At 38.0% G+C, this 19,278-nt stretch overlaps 1 protein-coding gene across 10 annotated transcripts in view; it reads right to left on the bottom strand.

Annotated features, from left to right (window-relative positions):
• CFAP91 (cilia and flagella associated protein 91) overlaps positions 1 to 19,278 on the bottom strand; it is a 96,278-nt gene that overhangs the window by 56,505 nt on the left and 20,495 nt on the right. For 7 of the 10 annotated variants that reach the window (XM_019839805.3, XM_045036985.1, XM_019839804.3 and 4 more), the window contains 3 exons: positions 15,868 to 15,951; positions 14,269 to 14,325; positions 837 to 1,018 (listed from right to left, as the gene is read on the bottom strand). In XM_019839805.3, the coding sequence (XP_019695364.2) occupies positions 837 to 1,018; positions 14,269 to 14,325; positions 15,868 to 15,951 (323 nt within the window). The remainder of the gene's footprint in view (positions 1 to 836; positions 1,019 to 14,268; positions 14,326 to 15,867; positions 15,952 to 19,278) is intronic. The other 3 variants (XM_045036988.1, XM_045036987.1, XM_045036989.1) reach the window with 1 other exon arrangement.

Here is a 19,278-nt window from a genome sequence, read left to right as displayed (position 1 = left end):
TTAATTTTTCTAATTTCACGTAATATAGGCCTAGGTCAGATTTTAATACCATCAAAGAGTGACTTTCTGAGCCTGAACTATATTAGCATTTCAGAGATAATATCAAAAGAAATCACTGAGGTGCTTGGGTGGCTCAGTCAGTTAAGCGTCCAACTTCAGCTCAGTCATGACCTCACAGTTTCTAAGTTCAAGCCCCACATCGGGCTCTATGTGACAGCTCAGAGCCTGGAACCTGCTTCAGATTCTGTGTCTCCCTCTCTCTCTGCCCCTCCCCTGCTCTCTCTCTCTCTCTCTCTCTCTCTCTCCCTCTCAAAAATAAATAATAAACATTTTTTTTAAAAAATTAAAAAAAAGAAATCATCCAAACTATCCAATAGGGTATGTAAGACAGCTTTGGTAAATTGCAAGATATTTTGTCAAAGTAAGATAATATTGTTACATATGGTGGAATATACATTCAGTATTATACACTCAAAAACGGTTTATGTGTAAAGGAGTAAGGACTGCTCAATGAAAAGGAACTGATTCACTAGGAAAAACTGAGAACAGGGAGGTGAGTAGTCAGCAAAGCAACCACAAAATTAAGCCAAAATAAAACTTCAGTCTTCAGGGATAAAGTATAATAAGCCTCCTTGCAATGAAAAGGGCATACCTCTCTTTGAACAAAAGTATCAGAAAAAGTATGAGTCTATGAAGTAGCTCTGTTGAGCAAGACATTTTAAATAGCAACACTTTATACCATAGTTGCTTCTAAGTACATCATTTCCAGCAACTCAATAGCATGCATGGTTATCAAGACAGGCATCTACAAATATCCAAGACAATTACCAACTCACCCCAAGTAAGAGTAGCCAGGGTCAAGAGCTCAGGGATTGACTCCTGACATACTACATATTCTGGAGAATATGGATCTGTTTGAACTTCAGCATCCCGATAATCAGTCTGAGTGCCCACAGTACACTTTGAAGGGATAGATGGGTACTTAGCAGAAGTAGTAGGAAAAGTATATGGCTCTGTCCTAAAAGGGAAAATTATTTTAAAAATTAAAACCTGATCCAATCACTTACAATACTACATAGTCAAGCAGAAATGAATCCTTAGCTTCACTAAGCCTATGCCCCCTTTAAACATGCACAAATTCATGCACCCAGTGTAACCAGGACTGTGGCCAATTATCTTGAGTGAACTGCCTTGCTATTCTCACCTCTGCCAAGAAACTGAAGGGATATAAATGCCCAGGTCTATTCATAAAAGTGCCTGTTCATCTGTATATCATTGGGCAGGGTTGAACATAGAGTTATAAAAGGTGGATCCTAGCTTGTCATACAGTTACTTCTGAACATGTTTAGAATTGCTACTTCCTAGTTTCTTTCCGCTCTGCTTGTAGTTACACATCCAATTTTAGCTGTTTCCCTCTAGAAATACAGGAACAGAGAAAAAAGAAGAGATTCTTTCTGAATTTTTAAAAGATAAGGCTCTTTCTAGATGGACAATTCAATAATTAATGCTGGGATCACTTGGTTAATTATGGAATAGTTATCTCATCCCTTAGACAAAAATTAATTCCAGATATTTTAAAGCATTTAATGTAAAAACGAGACTATAAAAGTAATAGGAAACATGAGTAAATACACCATCTTTGAGTGAAAGTGTTTCTCAGCATGGCTCAAAAGCCAGAGACTATAAAAGGAAGTGATCAATAGAATTAAGGTTAAGTTGAAACTTCTACACCTCAAAATGTCATAAACAAATTTAAAATATGAATGGCACACTTAGGAATACGTTTTACAACATATATGATAAAAGTTAAATAGTCTTTCTACACAAAAAGTCCTTATAAATCAATGACAGTCAAATACCAAAAGAAAAAATGGGTAAAGAACAATTCACAAAACAAAAAGTAAAACTTCTAACACATGAAAAATTAATGAACATAACTAGCAATCAAAGAAAAATAAAGTAAAACAGCAAGATGATATTTTATTACATCACATAAGCAAAGACTGAGAAGACTGAAAATACCTAGCATTGACAAAGTTGTGAAGAAACAGGCATTCTCATAAACTGTTGACTGAAATACAAATAGACACAACCTAACTAGAAGGTAACTTATCGATCTAACCTTTATCTGACAGGTTATCTTATCCAACCTTTAAAAATACCCTTTTGGGGGCATGTGGGTGGCTCAGTCAGTTAAGCATCTGACTCAGTTTTGGTTCAGGTTGTGATTTTGTGGTTCAGGAGTTTGAGCCCCACATGAGCTCAAGCTTGGGATTCTCTCTCTCCGTCTCTCTCTGCCCCTCACCAGCTTGTACTCTCCCTCTCTCTCTCAAAATAAATAAACTTAAAAAGAAAAAAAAACAACCCTTTGTCCCAGCAACTGCACTCCTAGGAATTTATTCTAGAAAATAACTGGACAAGTGTACAGAGATAAATGCAAATATGTTCATAAAGTCTCACGTGTAAGAGTAAAAAATTACAAACTCTTTTTTTAATAGCCAATTAAAAAATGGTTACAACTGAGGTTATTAGGCATCAACCTTGGATCCATTATTTTCATCTTATTTTTTTATTCTGGCTTTTTAATTTATTTTTTGGTTTAGTTATTTATTTTGAGAGACAGAGAGTGAGCACATGAGCAAGCAGAGGAGGGGCAGAGAGAGAGAATCCCAAGCAGGCTCTGTGGTGTCAGCATGGAGCTTGATGCAGGGCTCAGTCTCAGGAACCATGAGATCATGACCTGATCTGGCTCTTTTTAAGTACAGAAAAAAAATTTTTAGTTGATTCATTTAAACATATGCCTACTCTTATACATAATTTTTGTAACAAAACATATGATAGCACATATGCTTTAATGTTTTAGTGCAGTGCTTTTTTCCTTTACTTTTGAGTTAGCTTCCCTCAATATCTTTTCCTCCCTAACACCCACAGCACTACCCTCTCTGTATATCCTAGATCTAGAATATATTCTTGAATTATCCTTGAATCTTGCTTTATTTTTACCCACTCTTATTCTTCTACACTCACACAAATACACACATGTAGAGTGTTATTTTATTGTTTTGCTAACATGGAATCTTATTATGAATACCTTTTTGCATGTTGCTTTTTTAAGTAAACCATACTTCATGGAAATCTTTCTAATCTATTCATGTGGGTCTTTTTCAAGAAAAATCAAACTTAAATGATCACCATGAATAGAAAAACTACTTCAAAAAATATGGCATGCTTATAATGAAATTTATGCAGCTATTAAAAGTAACAATGAAATCTGTATTTATGAACATACAAAAATGTCCATGATTCGATGTAAAATAGAAAAAAAGGACACTATGAAGCAATATGTACAACAGGAGTACATTATTTTTATTTAAAACCTGTGTTTTGTGCGTAGAAAATGCCTAGATGGATATACAATAAAGTAACAATTATTTCTGGATAGTAGGATTACAGATTTTTTTCATATTTATAGTTTTCTAAATTCTCTCTTTTTTTTTAACCTGGACATGTATTACTATTAAAATGAGCAAAAAAACAACATAGCTATTTCCATTTAAAAGAATATGTTTTCTAGTTGGTAAAAGAATTAGTTAAATTACATAAACAAAAAACTATAACAGCAAAAAAGAGGAATTTCCATTTTAAAAAACAGTCAAAGGTAATGAGAGGTGTTTATATATAAGCAAAACATATACAGCTTAGCTCTTAAAAAAATGCATTTCAAATGAGCTAGAAAGAAGTACCTATTTGGAGGTTCAACCTGTAATGAAATAGTACTTTTTTTTAAATAGTACTTTAATTTGTTATTAATGCTGAATTCTAATGGTATGGAAATAATTTTTTTAGCAGCTGCTATGAATTTCTAAAATATGTAGATAATGTAAGTGTTTATAATTTCTTACGTTTTCAGCAGAAATTATTCTACTATAAAAATTCTTGTTGAGGAAATAACTTCAGGTTTATATCATCCCAGATCTTATGCATATTTTTATATAATACCATTGGTTTGAATCAAAAGAATAAATTGTTTTCTGAATTAAAAATTACATATTTGAGCCATCTGATCAAGTATGCTAGGATAAGACCTAATGAGGGACACCTGGGTGGCTCAGTCAGTTAAGCATCCAACTCCTGATCTTGGCTGAGGTCATGATCTCAGGGTTTGTGAGAGCACAGAGCCAGTTTGGGGTTCTCTCTCTCTCTCTGCCCCTCCCCCACTAGCACGCACGCTCTCTCTCTCTCTCTCTCTCTCTCTCTCTCTCTCTCTCTCAAAATAAATAAATACACAACAACAACAACAAATAAAATTCATGAATCCTTCCGACTAAGCTTTATGGTGACTTAAGACCCTTGTAGGTGGGTCAAAGGAGAGGATGCAAAGGGGGAATGCTACTTTGACAGAAGTCCTATAATAACTTAATACAGTTTCTTTCCTAACTACCACATAGACACCAGGAACACGGACTATCTGCCATACCTGTAGTCTTCTAGATTTTCCCTTCCAGCCCAATGAAACTAAACACAATGAGGGGTTTCACAAAGTAGCAAATCCTGTTCTGTAATTCTGTAAACTCCAATGAATGTTTGTATTTTTTTAGACTTAATTTTTTCAGGGGCACCTGGATGGTTCAGTTAATTGCGGCTCTGACTCTTGATTTCAGCTCAGATCATGATCCCAGGGTCATGGGATTGAGCCCTATGGCAGGCTCTGCGCTGAGCATGGAGCCTGCTTGAGATTCTCTCTTTCTCCTTCTGCCCCTACCCCATTTGCATGCATGCCCTCTCTCTCCTAAAAACATTTTTTAAATAAAAAAAAATAAATTTAAATAAAAAAATAAATTTTTTAACAAAGATAATTTTTCATAGTAGTTCTAGGTTCACAACAAAATTAAGAGGAAGGTACAGAGAGTTCCCATATACACTTTGCCTCCACATATGCATATCCTGCTCCACTATCAACATCCCTCACCAGAGTGGTACATTGGTTACAACCGAAGAAACTAAGGGGCACCTGGTGGTTCAGTCAGTTGGGCTTCTGACTTTTGCTCAGGTCATGATCTCACGGTTCATGAGTTCGAGCCCTGCATCAGGATCTGTGCTGGCAACTCAGAGCCTAGAGCCTGCCTTGGATTCTTCTCCCTCTCTCTCTGACCCTCCCCCACTCATGCTCTGCCTCCTCTCACTCGCTCTCAAAAATGAATAAACATAAAAAAAAAAAAACAAACTAAGGAACCTAAATTTACACATCCTACAGTGTACATTAGAGTTCACTCTTTGGTGTTCTACATTCTATGGGTTGGACAAATCCTTATGTATATACGTATACATATATAACATGTATCCACCATTATAGGATCATACAGAGCATTTTCCCCACCCTAAAAATCTTCTGTGCTCCTTCTATTCATCCATGCCCCTCAACCCCCTGACAATAAATGATCCTTTTATAATCTCCATAGTTTTGCCTTTTCCAGAATATCACACAGTTGAAATCATACAGTATATAGCCTTTCCTGATTGGCTTCTTTCACCAGTGATATGTATTTAAGATTTCTTTTTCATTTCTTTTCATGTCTTGAAAGCTCATTTCTTTTTAGTGATGAATAATATATTACATTGTCTCCAAGTACCCTAGTTTTGTTTTTTTTTTCCCCCTCATTTCTGTATTTTGTAAATTTTACTACAATATGCCTGCTTTTCTTGATTTTGATGGCAGTTCTCCGTGGCCTCTAGATTTGGAGGTCTGTTTCCTTCCCTAGATGAGGGATGTTTTCAGCTATAATTTCCTCAAACAGACTTTCTCCTCCTTTTTCCCTCTCTTCTTCTTCTGGGACTCTTTATGATATGAACGTTATTATGCTTTATGGAGTTGCTAAGTTCCCTAAGCCTACTTTCATGATCCAATACTTTTCTTTCCCTCTTCTTTTCAGCTTTATTATTTTCCATAATATTGTCGTCTATATCACTGATTCATTCCTCTGCTTCATCCATCCTTGTTGTCAATACATCAAGTCAGTTTTGCATCTTGGTTATAGCAGTTTTTATCTTGACCTGACTAGTTTTTAGGTCTTTCAACCTCTGTGGTAATAGACTCTCTGATGTCTTGTATGCTTTTCTCAAGCCCAGCTAGTATCCTTATGATTGTTGTTTTAAATTCTAGATCAGGTATATTACTTATATCTGTTTTGATTAGATCCCTGGCCATGACCTTTTCTCGTTCTTTCTTTTGGGATGAATTCTTCCATTTTGGCATTTTGTCTAAGTCTCTGTTAGGAAAGCCTGTTATATTTTCTGCTCCTGAGAGTAATGGCTTTATGAAGAAGAGGTCATATACTGTCCAGGACCTGGCACTTCAGAAAGTGTCTCTGGTGTATGCTGTGTGCTCTCTGCTTCTGTCTTTTGGCTGCTCTTTCTCTCAGGTCAGTCCTCTATAGAGGACTGCCTATAGTGGGAAGTATTTGGACTTTGGCCAGAGTGTGGCAAGTTTTAACTAGGTGTGCTCTGGTCTGTTTGTTAAGAGATACCTGATGTTATTTCCACTAGTAGTGAAGCTTTGCAGCACTCTATGATCAGTAGATTTGGTGCATGTGAGGGGTTTGTGCTGGTCTTTGGGTGGGAGGGTCCTCCTGCTCTGATTCTCAAAAACATTCCCCCTAGTAAAGAAGCACCTGCAGAGTGCAGCAGGGTGGGGCTTGGTATAAGTGTTTTGGGCCACCACTATTGGTGCTGTGTTGCTTACTGAAGTTAGTTTATGCTGAGGAGCAGGGAAGGGAAATGGTGCCAGCCCTCTCCCTCATCCTGGAGTGGGAGTTCACACCCACTGCTGTCTGGGAAGCCATCACAGAAGAGTGAACAATCTCCCCTCACGTGTCTCAGGTGTCCCTCAGATCCCTGCCTTCACCCTGTCTGTCCAAGTCATCTGCCCACCCAGCAGTGCAGTGTACCTGGGTTTTATCCCAGGCAGGCCAATTGAGTTTTAAAACTCCAAACTTTAGGGACATGGCATGGCACAGACCCATGCTGGTCCTCTAGGGGTGGGTCTTGTCACACTGGGGCTGGTGCAGGTTTGTCCCTAAAGAGCAGCTGCACCAACACATAGGAACTTGGAGTTTGGAATAAAGTGCAGCAAAAAGCCAGTGTCCAGGTCAGCTGCCTGCAGCCGGTGTCCCTGCGCCTATGCTTATGGGCAGGGGAGCATAATGGCACCTGCTGGTTCTTTTGTCACCAGAGAGGCAATGCCACTTCTCCCAGATGCACTCCAAGAAGGGGGAACCATCTCTCCCAGTGTGTCTGAGGGAATCCTCAGTTCGCACAGTCTGCTTCCAGGCTCTCCTCCTTCCTTCTCCCCAGGAGCACTGCCTCACCTGCCAGATTCCATATCAGCCATGGCAGGAAACTCTAAAACTTCAGTCTTTGAACTCTACTGGTTATAAAAACTATGATAATCAGCCCTTTTCATTTCCACAGTCAATGGCTTTGCAGGAATGTTTTCCTTGTGGAATCCCTTATGCAACACTCACTCTCTTTCTCTCACTTCTCTCCATGATCAAGGCTCCCTCCCCTCCACAATCCTTTTCTCCCCCAAATCACATCTCTGCACCTGCTACCTTCCATGATGTGACTTCTTCTCTCCCTCTAGTAGTGCAGTTTGTTCTGCCAGTCCTCAGATAGATTTCTTGGGTGTTCAGAATGATTTGATATTTATCTATGTTCAAGGAAGAGTCAAGCCTAGGGTCCTCCTACTACTCTGCCATCGTAGCTCAAAAAACCAGAGGTTTTTAATTAATGAAGTCCAGATTATCCATCATTTCTTTTTTTTTAATTTTTAATGTTTATTTTTGAAAGAGAGAGAATGTGCATGCAAGTGAAGTAGGGGCAGAAAGAGAGGGAGACAGAGGATCCAAAGCAGGCTCTGCACTGACAGTAGAGAGCCTGATGTGGGGCTTGAACTCATGAACTGTGAGATCATGGCCTGAGCCAAAGTAGGACACTTAACTGACTGACCCACCTGGGCAACCCTCCATCATTTCTTAAAAGGATTGTACCTTTGGTGTTATAGCTAAAAAGTCATTGCTGTACCCAAAGTCATCTAGGATTTTTCCTATGTTATCTTCTAAAAGTTTTACAGTTTTGCATTCTACATTGAGATCTGTGATCCATTTTGAATTAATTTTTGTTAAGGGTGTAAGTTCTGTGTCTGGATTCCTTTTTGTTATTTTGTTTTTTTTTTGCATGTGGATGTCCAGTTGTCCCAGCACCATTTGTTGAAAAGACTACCTTTACTCCATTAGATTGCCTTTGTTCTTTTTGTCAAAGATTAGTTGATTATATTTATGTGGGCTATATCTGGCTCTCTATTCTAGTTCACTGATCTTTTTGTCTATTCTTTCCCCAATACCACTCTGTCTTGATTACTATGGCTTAATAGTAGGTCTTGATGTCAGGTAGTGTCAGTCCTCCAACTTTGTTCTTCTCCTTCAATATTATGTTGGCTATTCCAGGGCTCTTGCCTCTTCATATAAGTTCTAAAATCAGTTTGTTGAAATCCATAAAATAGCTTTCAGGGATTTTGATTGAGATTACATTAAATCTATAAATCAGGTTGGGAAAACCTAACATCTTGACAATATTGAGTCTTCTCATCCATGAACATGGAATACCTCTCCATTTATTTAGTTCTTTTATTTCTTTATCGAAGTTTCAGTGTTCCCCATATAGATCTTGTATATATCTTGTTTAATTTATACCTAAATATCCCATTTTTTATAGTAGTGTAAATGGTTTTGTCTTTTTAATTTTAAATCCCACTTGTTCATTGGTGATATATAGAAAGGAATTGACTTCTGTATATGAACCTTGTATCCTACAGCCTTACTATAATCACTTATTAGTTCTAGGTTTTTTTAGCCCTTTCTTTCTGATTGTCTACATAGATGAACATGGCATCTGCTAACAAAGAGATTTCTTCTTTCCCAATCTGTATAACTTTTTTTTCCTTTTCTTGTCTTACTGCGTTAGCTAGGACTTCTATGATGTTGAAAAGGAGGGGTGAGAGGGGCCATCCCTGCCTTGTTCCTGATCTTAATGGAAAAGCTCCAAATTTCTCACCATTAAGTATGTTGTAGTTTTTTTGTACATGTTCTTTATCAAGTTGAGGATGTTTCCCTCTATTCCTAGTTTACTCAGCTTTTATCATGAATGGGCACTGGGTATTTCAAATACTTTTTCTGCCTCTATCACTTTGGTCATGTGATTTTTCTTGTTCAGCTTGTTGATATGACAGATGACACTAACTGATTTCCAAATGCTGAACCGGCTTTGCAAATCTGGACAATCTTACATGGTCATAGTGCTTGGTCATTTGCTAACATTCAGTTGAGGATATCTGTGCCTATGTTCATGAGAGATAATGGTCTGTAGCTTTCTTTTAATGTCTTTGTCTGATTTTGGCATTTGAATAATGCTGACTGCATAAAGTTAGAAAGTATTCTCTCTGCTTCTATTATCTAAAGAGATTACAGACAATGGTATCATTTCTTAAATGTTTGGTAGAATTCACCAGTAGATCCATCTGGTTCTGGTGCTTTATGTTTTGGAATGTTAGTACTTATTGATTCGATTTCTTTGATACAGGTCTATTTACATTGCCAATTTCCTCTTGTGTGAGTTTTGACAAGTTGTGTCTTTCAAGTGATTAGCTTTTCATCTAGGTCATCAAATTTGCAAGCATAGAGTTATTCATAGTATTCCCTTATTATCTTTTTTCATAGTAACCATCTTTATTTTCTTTGTAAAATTTTTATTTTATTTTATTATTCTCAGATTAGTTAACGTACTGTGTAGTCTTGGCTTCAGGAGTAGAACCCAGTGATTCATCTCTTACATATGACACCCAGTGCTCATCGCAAAAAGTGTCCTCCTTAATGCCCGTCACCCATTTAACCGCCCCTCCCCCATCAACCCTCAGTTTGTTCCCTGTATTTAAGAGTCTCTTATGGTTTGCCTCCCTCTTTCTTTTTATCTTATTTTTCCTTCCCTTCCCCTATGTTCATCTGTTAAGGCCTCCCAAATTCCACATATGAGTGAAACAATATGATATTCATCTTTCTCTGACTGGTTTATTTCACTTAGCATAACATCCTCTAGTTCCATCCACATTGTTGCAAATGGCAAGATTTCATTCTTTTTCATCACCAAAAAGTATTCCATTATATATATATACCACATCTTCTTAAAATTTTTTTTTCAACGTTTATTTATTTTTGGGACAGAGACAGAGCATGAACGGGGGAGGGGCAGAGAGAGAGGGAGACAGAGAATCGGAAACAGGCTCCAGGCTCCGAGCCATCAGCCCAGAGCCTGACGCGGGGCTTGAACTCACAGACTGCGAGATCGTGACCTGGCTGAAGTCAGACGCTTAACTGACTGCGCCACCCAGGCGCCCCTACATCTTCTTAATCCATTCATCAGTTGGTAGACATTTGGTCTTTTTCCATAATTTGGCTATTGCTGATAGCACTGCTATAAACATTGGGGTCCATGTGCCCCTCCAAATCAGCATTTTTGTATTCTTTGGATAAATTCCTAGTGGTGCAATTGCTGGGTCGTAGGGCAGTTCTCTTTAATTTTTTGAGGAACCTCCACATTGTTTTCCAGAGTGGCTGCACCACTGTATCAGCTCTAGCAGTTTTTTGGTAGTGTCAGATTTTCCATGTAGAGTATCATTCCCACCAACAGTGCAAGAGGGTTCCTTTTTCTCCACATCCTCACCAGCATCTGTTGTTTCCTGATTTGTTAATTTTAGCCATTCTGACCGATGTGAGGTGGTATCTCACTGTGGTTTTGATTTGTATTTCCTTGATGATGAGCACTGTTGAGCATCTTTTCGTGTGTGTTTGCTATCTTGATTTCTTCTTTGAAAAAGTATCTATTCATGTCTTCTGCCCATTTCTTCACTGGATTGTTTTTTGGGTGTTGAGTTTATTAAGTTCTTTTTAGATTTTGGATACTAACCCTTTATCCGATATGTCATTTGCAAATATCTTCTACCATTCCATTGGTTGCCTTTTTAGTTTTATAGCTTCCATCACTATGCAGAGCCTTTTTACCTTGATGAAGTCTCATTAGTTTATTTTTGCTTTTGTTTCCCTTGCCCAGTAAGAAGGTGCTATGACCAATGTCAAAGAGCTTACTGCCTGTTTTCTCCTCTAGGATTTTGATGGTTTCCTGTCTCACATTTAGGTCTTTCATCCATTTTGAATTTATTTTTGTGTATGGTGTAAGAAAGTGGGCCAGTTTCATTCTTCTGCATGTTGCTGTCCAGTTTTCCCAGCTCCATTTGCTAAAGAGACTGTCTTTTTTCCATTGGATACTCCTTCCTGCTTTGTCAAAGATTAGTTGGCCATATACTTATGGGTCCATTTCTGGGTTCTCTATTCTATTCCATTTATCTATGTGTCTGTTTTGGTGCCAACACCATACTGTCTTGATGATTACAGCTTTGTAATACAGGCAAAAGTCTGGGATTGTGGTACCTCCAGCTTTGGTTTTCTTTTTCAACATTACTTTGGCTATTCAGGGTCTTCTGTGGTTCCAAACACATTTTAGGATTGTTCTGGCCCTGTGAAGAATGCTGGTACAATTTTGATAGGGATTGCACTGAATGTGTAGATTGCTCTGGGTAGTATCAATGTTTTAACAATATTTGTTTTTCTAATCCATGAGCATAGAGTGTTTTTCCATTTCTTTATGTCTTCTTCAATTTCTTTATAAACTTTCTACAGTTTTTAGCATACAGGTCTTTTACATCTTTGGTTAGGTTTGTTCCTAGGTATTTTATGGTTCTTGGTGCAATTATAAATGGGATCGATTCCTTGATATCTCTTTCTGTTACTTCATTATTGGTGTATAGAAATGCAAACGATGTCTGTACATTGATTTTACATCCTGCAACTTTGCTGAGTTCATATATCAGCTGTAGCAGTTTTTTGGTCAAGTCAGGTTTTCCATGTAGAGTATCATGTCATCTGCGAAGAGTGCCAATTTGACTTCTTTACCAATTCAGATGCTTTTTATTTTGTGTTGTTGTCTGATTGCTGAGGCCAGGATTTCCAACACTACGTTGAACAACAGTGGCGAGAATGGACATCTCTGTCATGTTCCTGACTTCAGGGGTAAAGCACTCAGTTTTTCCCCACTGAGGATGATATTAGCTATGGGCCCTTTGTATATGGCTTTTATGACATTAAGGTATGTTCCTTTTATCCCAACTTACTTGAGGGTTTTTATTGAGAGGATGCTGTATTTTGTCAAGTGCTTTTTCTACATCTATTGACAAGATCACATGGTTCTTATCCTTTCTTCTATTAATGTGGTGTGTCACATTGATTGATTTGTGAATACTGAACGAGCCCTGCAGCCCAGGAATGAATCCCATTTGATCATGGTGAATAAGTCTTTTAATATACTGTTGAATTTGATTTGCTAGTATCTTGTTGAGAATTTTTGCATCCACGTTCATCAGGGATATTGGCCAATAGTTCTCCTTTTTAGTGGGGTCTTTGTCTGGTTTTGGAATCAAGGTAATGCTAGCTTCATAGAATGAGTAAGTAAAGACTCCAACAGCTAAACATGAAAAGGGTATGGCTGGAGAAGGCCAGCTGGTCCCCAGACAAGTCCATCCCTACTAACATAAGGTGGAATTATCCTCACTGCTCAGAAATTCATCACGGCCATAATTCCAGAGCTGACTTCATTCAGGGATACTGATTGATTCTTTAAAATCTTCTAAGGACAGAGATTACCTAAGATGTCAACTGTCAAAGTTTGTTATAGGAAATCCCTCATGTCACAGTTAATTTAGAAGTGAAAAGGCCCAGTGTTCATGACTGTAGACCTCAGAACTCCCCATAATTAAATGAACAACTTTTAAACCTGATGTAATTATGACCTCCAAAGTAGATGATCCAGTGAGCCTACATTTAAAGTATTATCAAAGGTATCTTTAGGGATCTACTGGTCTCGTATCTCTCCCTTTGCTCATATAAAACATTTCACTAAAAACAAGTCTGCAGCTGTCCTTGGGTAAAATGAACCACACAAAGTTGCTCTGTCAAGGGGGAAAGAAAGAAATCTATTCTCCATCTATGTAAGAGCCATAGGTATCCATGCAGTCTTAAAAAAATCAAAGGAGAATTGGGATCATAACTGGCATTTATCTTAAGGATTACAGACATTTGATAACATATATTCTATTCATAAAATGCTATATAATAAGGGGTAACCATATCCTTTAAATGCTTGTTTGAAAGGCAAGCCCTATCTAAATTTCGATTCAGAAATCTGAGACCTTAAAAAAGGTTTCTTTTCCTGATCATTTCATTTTTTTCTCTCAGACAAACATTAAGTTATACTGACACAGGAAACAGTAATAGCAAAAACAGTATAGCCCTAAAACAAAAGACTAGGAAACTGGACATTAATCCCAGATTCGGCTCTTATCCTTTACTTCTCTCTTACCTTGGTCCAATCCTCTTTGGGACAGAAACCATGTTTTATTGATCTTTGCATATTAAACATTTTTATTTTTTATTTTTGAGAGACAGAGACAGATAGAGCATGAGTAGGGGAGGGGCACAGAGAGAGGGATACACAGGATCCAAAGCAGCCTCTAGGCTCTGAGCTGTCAGCACAGATCCCAACACAGGGCTCGAACTCGGGAACCTTGAGATCATGACCTGAGCTGAAGTCGGATGCTCAACCAACTGAGCCACCCAGGCGCCCCTGATCTTTGCATATTAAATTAACTTGTATAGCTTAGATGATTATTAAATTATGAAATTCCAGTATTCAAAACCTATTTCATGACTGATTCATTTCTTGATAAAATGTTGAAGAACTGTTGCCAAATAAGTGTGTGTTTCAGGTAAGTAAAAAGGATATTTAAACTTTTATTTTTACCATAACTCATAATAAGAAGAAATACATTTTACATCATAACCATTACATACGAATGTATGTATGTATCTATCTATCCAAAACAAAAGTTATAAGCAAAAAAGCAATTTACCCTGATGCTTTTGGTTATTTTCTATTCAATTTTGTTTTCTAAAATGCTGTTCATCACCCACTAAAATATTTCATGACTTTCGAATGATTTGTGATCCAGAATTTGAAAAATACTGATCTAGAGAACTATCTTCTGGAAATAAGCATGGGAACAAACAGCAAATAAACTAGAAAAAAAGTTTTAAAATAATGGCTACTTACTTGGTTACTGCAAAAACGACATTAAGTGGCATCTGTTGATGAAATGGAAGGAAAGGCCTGGCGGGAGAAAGAAGAACACAAACATGTGGCACTTATGCATTGTGTGCTCTCTGTGCCTTATTCCAACTCTCAGATTCGTCCCTTAAAATCAGTGAGCTTGAATATCCCATAAATCTGTAATCCGCAAACCTGGGCAAACACAAAATCACTGGGCAGTGGGGAGATTTTTGTTTAAAATGCAAATTACCAGGTCTAGCCCAAGAGACTCAGTACATTTAAAGTAGAGCTAATGAATCTGCATTTTTAACAAACATTCTGATGTTTTCTCTGAAGATGGTAAAGAAGCCACACTTTCAGAAGTGATGCCTTCTACCTGGACTTCAGTTGGTCATTAGATCGCACTTCCTTGAGACATTCTGAAATTCCCAGTGATTTAGTTTTAAAAACTACCCCCAGAAAGTCTAGAAATTGAGTATACCATGTTAAAAACTTAACATTTCTCTGAAAAATCAGCATCACATAACTTCCATAAGGAGGATGCTCACAAATAACAATACAGATTACAAATTTACTTTCTCAAGGAAGCCTATGTATGTATATCAAGATTTTTTTTCTTTTTTTTTCAATATATGAAGTTTATTGTCAAATTGGTTTCCATACAACACCCAGTGCTCATCCCAAAAGGTGCCCTCCTCAATACCCATCACCCACCCTCCCCTCCCTCCCACCCCCCATCAACCCTCAGTTTTTTCTCAGTTTTTAAGAGTCTCTTATGCTTTGGCTCTCTTCCACTCTAACCTCTTTTTTTTTTCTTCCCCTCCCCCATGGGTTTCTGTTAAGTTTCTCAGGATCCACATAAGAGTGAAACCATATGGTATCTGTCTTTCTCTGTATGGCTTATTTCACTTAGCATAACATTCTCCAGTTCCATCCATGTTGCTACAAAGGGCCATATTTCATTCTTTCTCATTGCCACATAGTACTCCATTGTGTATATAAACCACAATTTCTTTATCCATTCATCAGTTGATGGACACAAGATTATTTTTCTAACCACATAAAACCTATAGGGAGATCCTCATTTTAATTTGACTATATGGATATCACATGAGCATTAATCACAAATGAAACGAAGTGAAACTTTCAACCATGTTGGTTTTGGCAACACTCACACAACAGATAGCAAACGTCACCTACGTGTCCACTTATAACAATTGCCCATGTACTATGACTGTCATGGTGTCTCTGCTGCATCTCACTTGATTTGATGACTTCATTTTGTTCTCAAATATACGTTCCTATTTACAGCTAATAGCTCTGAAGTCAGGCAGATTTAGCTGGAAATCCCAGATCTGCCACTTACTAACTTAAGAGACTTCAAGCAATTTACTTCTCCTGTCTTGGTCTCAGCTTCCTTACTGATAAATGGGGATAATATATCTTATCCTATATTTCTGTTGTAAAAATTGATTATATATATCAAGCACTTAAATTGGTGCCTGGCACACTGCATGCACTCAGAAGTGACAGCTGGTATCATTATCATAAAGACATTCTCTAAAAATACCAGGGCTCATTTTCATTAGTAATTACTTTTACCTTTCAAAGTATTTATAGCGATTCTTTCCAGTTACTTCAGGATCTGCATAAACCTCTTTGGCCATCTGAAAAGATGTATCTGTTCTAAAATGAAGCAGGAGAACATTATTAAAGTCTAACATGTCATTTCCAAACATTTCTATTTCATATTTTTATGTCTATAAAGTAGGAGATACACAGGGTATCTGAGACTGAGAGCAAAGTCTTCTCTAACATGCATCTGACTGACCTACATCTCAGACTAGATAATACAGTAAAACCTTAGATTGTGAGTAACTTGTTCTGTGAGTGTTCTGTAAGACAAGCAAACATTTCTAACAAATTTTACTTGATACATGAGCAATGTCTTGCAATACAAGAGGTACCAGATGACAAATGTCACATGATCACAACTGAGCCAATGGTTCTTCTCTCTCTCTCTCTCTCTCACTGCGGGGCTGTGGGTGATCCTCTTCCATGCTCAGCTGTTCAGTCTCAGGCCATGGTGTTTGGCAGAAATCAGTGATTTTTCAGAATGTTGGAAGGTGCCCACAACTGACACTGGTATTTTCTTGTCACTTCAAAACACCTGTGGACAGTAGCACCTGCGTGGCTCAAGTCGGTTAAGCGTCCGACTTCAGCTCAGGTCATGATCTACAGTTTGTGAGTTCGAGTCCCGCATCAGGCTCTGTGCTGACAGCTCAGAGCCTGGAGCCTGCTTCAGATTCTGTGTCTCCCTCTCTCTGCCCCTCTCCCACTCACGTTTTCTCTCTCAAAAATAAATAAACATTGATAAAATCATGAATGAAAATGGAATTATTACAACCAATCCCTCAGAGATACAAACAATTATCAGGGAATACTATGAAAAATTATATGCCAACAAATTGGACAACCTGGAAGAAATGGACAAATTCCTGAACACCCACACTCTTCCAAAACTCAATCAGGAGGAAATAGAAAACTTGAACAGACCCATAACCAGCGAAGAAATTGAATCAGTTATCAAAAATCTCCCAACAAATAAGAGTCCAGGACCAGATGGCTTCCCAGGGGAGTTCTACCAGACGTTTAAAGCAGAGATAATACCTATCCTTCTAAAGCTATTCCAAGAAATAGAAAGGGAAGGAAAACTTCCAGACTCATTCTATGAAGCCAGTATTACTTTGATTCCTAAACCAGACAGAGACCCAGTAAAAAAAGAGAACTACAGGCCAATATCCCTGATGAATATGGATGCAAAAATTCTCAATAAGATACTAGCAAATCGAATTCAACGGCATATAAAAAGAATTATTCACCATGATCAAGTGGGATTCATTCCTGGGATGCAGGGCTGGTTCAACATTCGCAAATCAATCAACGTGATACATCACATTAACACAAAAAAAGAGAAGAACCATATGATCCTGTCAATTGATGCAGAAAAGGCCTTTGACAAAATCCAGCACCCTTTCTTAATAAAAACCCTTGAGAAAGTCGGGATAGAAGGAACATACTTAAAGATCATAAAAGCCATTTATGAAAAGCCCACAGCTAACATCATCCTCAACGGGGAAAAACTGAGAGCTTTTTCCCTGAGATCAGGAACACGACAGGGATGCCCACTCTCACCACTGTTATTTAACATAGTGCTGGAAGTTCTAGCATCAGCAATCAGACAACAAAAGGAAATCAAAGGAAATCAACAAAGGAAACAAAAGACAATCAAAATTGGCAAAGATGAAGTCAAGCTTTCGCTTTTTGCAGATGACATGACATTATACATGGAAAATCCGATAGACTCCACCAAAAGTCTGCTAGAACTGATACAGGAATTCAGCAACGTTGCAGGATACAAAATCAATGTACAGAAATCAGTTGCATTCTTATACACTAACAATGAAGCAACAGAAAGACAAATAAAGAAACTGATCCCATTCACAATTGCACCAAGAAGCATAAAATACCTAGGAATAAATCTAACCAAAGATGTAAAGGATCTGTATGCTGAAAACTATAGAAAGCTTATAAAGGTAATTGAAGAAGATTTAAAGAAATGGAAAGACATTCCCTGCTCATGGATTGGAAAAATAAATATTGTCAAAATGTCAATACTACCCAAAGCTATCTACACATTCAATGCAATCCCAATCAAAATTGCACCAGCATTCTTCTCGAAACTAGAACAAGCAATCCTAAAATTCATATGGAACCACAAAAGGCCCCGAATAGCCAAAGGAATTTTGAAGAAGAAGACCAAAGCAGGAGGCATCACAATCCCAGACTTTAGCCTCTACTACAAAGCTGTCATCATCAAGACAGCATGGTATTGGCACAGAAACAGACACATAGACCAATGGAATAGAATAGAAACCCCAGAACTAGACCCACAAACGTATGGCCAACTCATATTTGACAAAGCAGGAAAGAACATCCAATGGAAAAAAGACAGCCTCTTTAACAAATGGTGCTGGGAGAACTGGACAGCAACATGCAGAAGGTTGAAACTAGACCACTTTCTCACACCATTCACAAAAATAAACTCAAAATGGATAAAGGACCTAAATGTGAGACAGGAAACCATCAAAACCTTAGAGGAGAAAGCAGGAAAAGACCTCTCTGACCTCAGCCGTAGCAATCTCTTACTCAACACATCCCCAAAGGCAAGGGAATTAAAAGCAAAAGTGAATTACTGGGACCTTATGAAGATAAAAAGCTTCTGCACAGCAAAGGAAACAACCAACAAAACTAAAAGGCAACCAACGGAATGGGAAAAGATATTTGCAAATGACATATTGGACAAAGGGCTAGTATCCAAAATCTATAAAGAGCTCACCAAACTCCACACCTGAAAAACAAATAACCCAGTGAAGAAATGGGCAGAAAACATGAAGAGACACTTCTCTAAAGAAGACATCCAGATGGCCAACAGGCACATGAAAAGATGTTCAGCGTTGCTCCTTATCAGGGAAATACAAATCAAAACCACACTCAGGTATCACCTCACGCCAGTCAGAGTGGCCAAAATGAACAAATCAGGAGACTATAGATGCTGGAGAGGATGTGGAGAAACGGGAACCCTCTTGCACTGTTGGTGGGAATGCAAATTGGTGCAGCCGCTCTGGAAAGCAGTGTGGAGGTTCCTCAGAAAATTAAAAATAGACCTACCCTATGACCCAGCAATAGCACTGCTAGGAATTTATCCAAGGGATACAGGAGTACTGATGCATAGGGCCACTTGTACCCCAATGTTTATAGCAGCACTCTCAACAATAGCCAAATTATGGAAAGAGCCTAAATGTCCATCAACTGATGAATGGATAAAGAAATTGTGGTTTATATTCACAATGGAATACTACGTGGCAATGAGAAAAAATGAAATATGGCCTTTTGTAGCAACGTGGATGGAACTGGAGAGTGTGATGCTAAGTGAAATAAGCCATACAGAGA

The sequence above is a fragment of the Felis catus genome, chromosome C2, assembly GCF_018350175.1.
Source record: "Felis catus isolate Fca126 chromosome C2, F.catus_Fca126_mat1.0, whole genome shotgun sequence".
Classification (NCBI taxonomy): Eukaryota; Metazoa; Chordata; class Mammalia; order Carnivora; family Felidae; genus Felis; species Felis catus.
The sequence above is the reverse complement of the archived record's forward strand: the minus strand, read 5'-3'. Positions and strand labels throughout refer to the sequence as shown.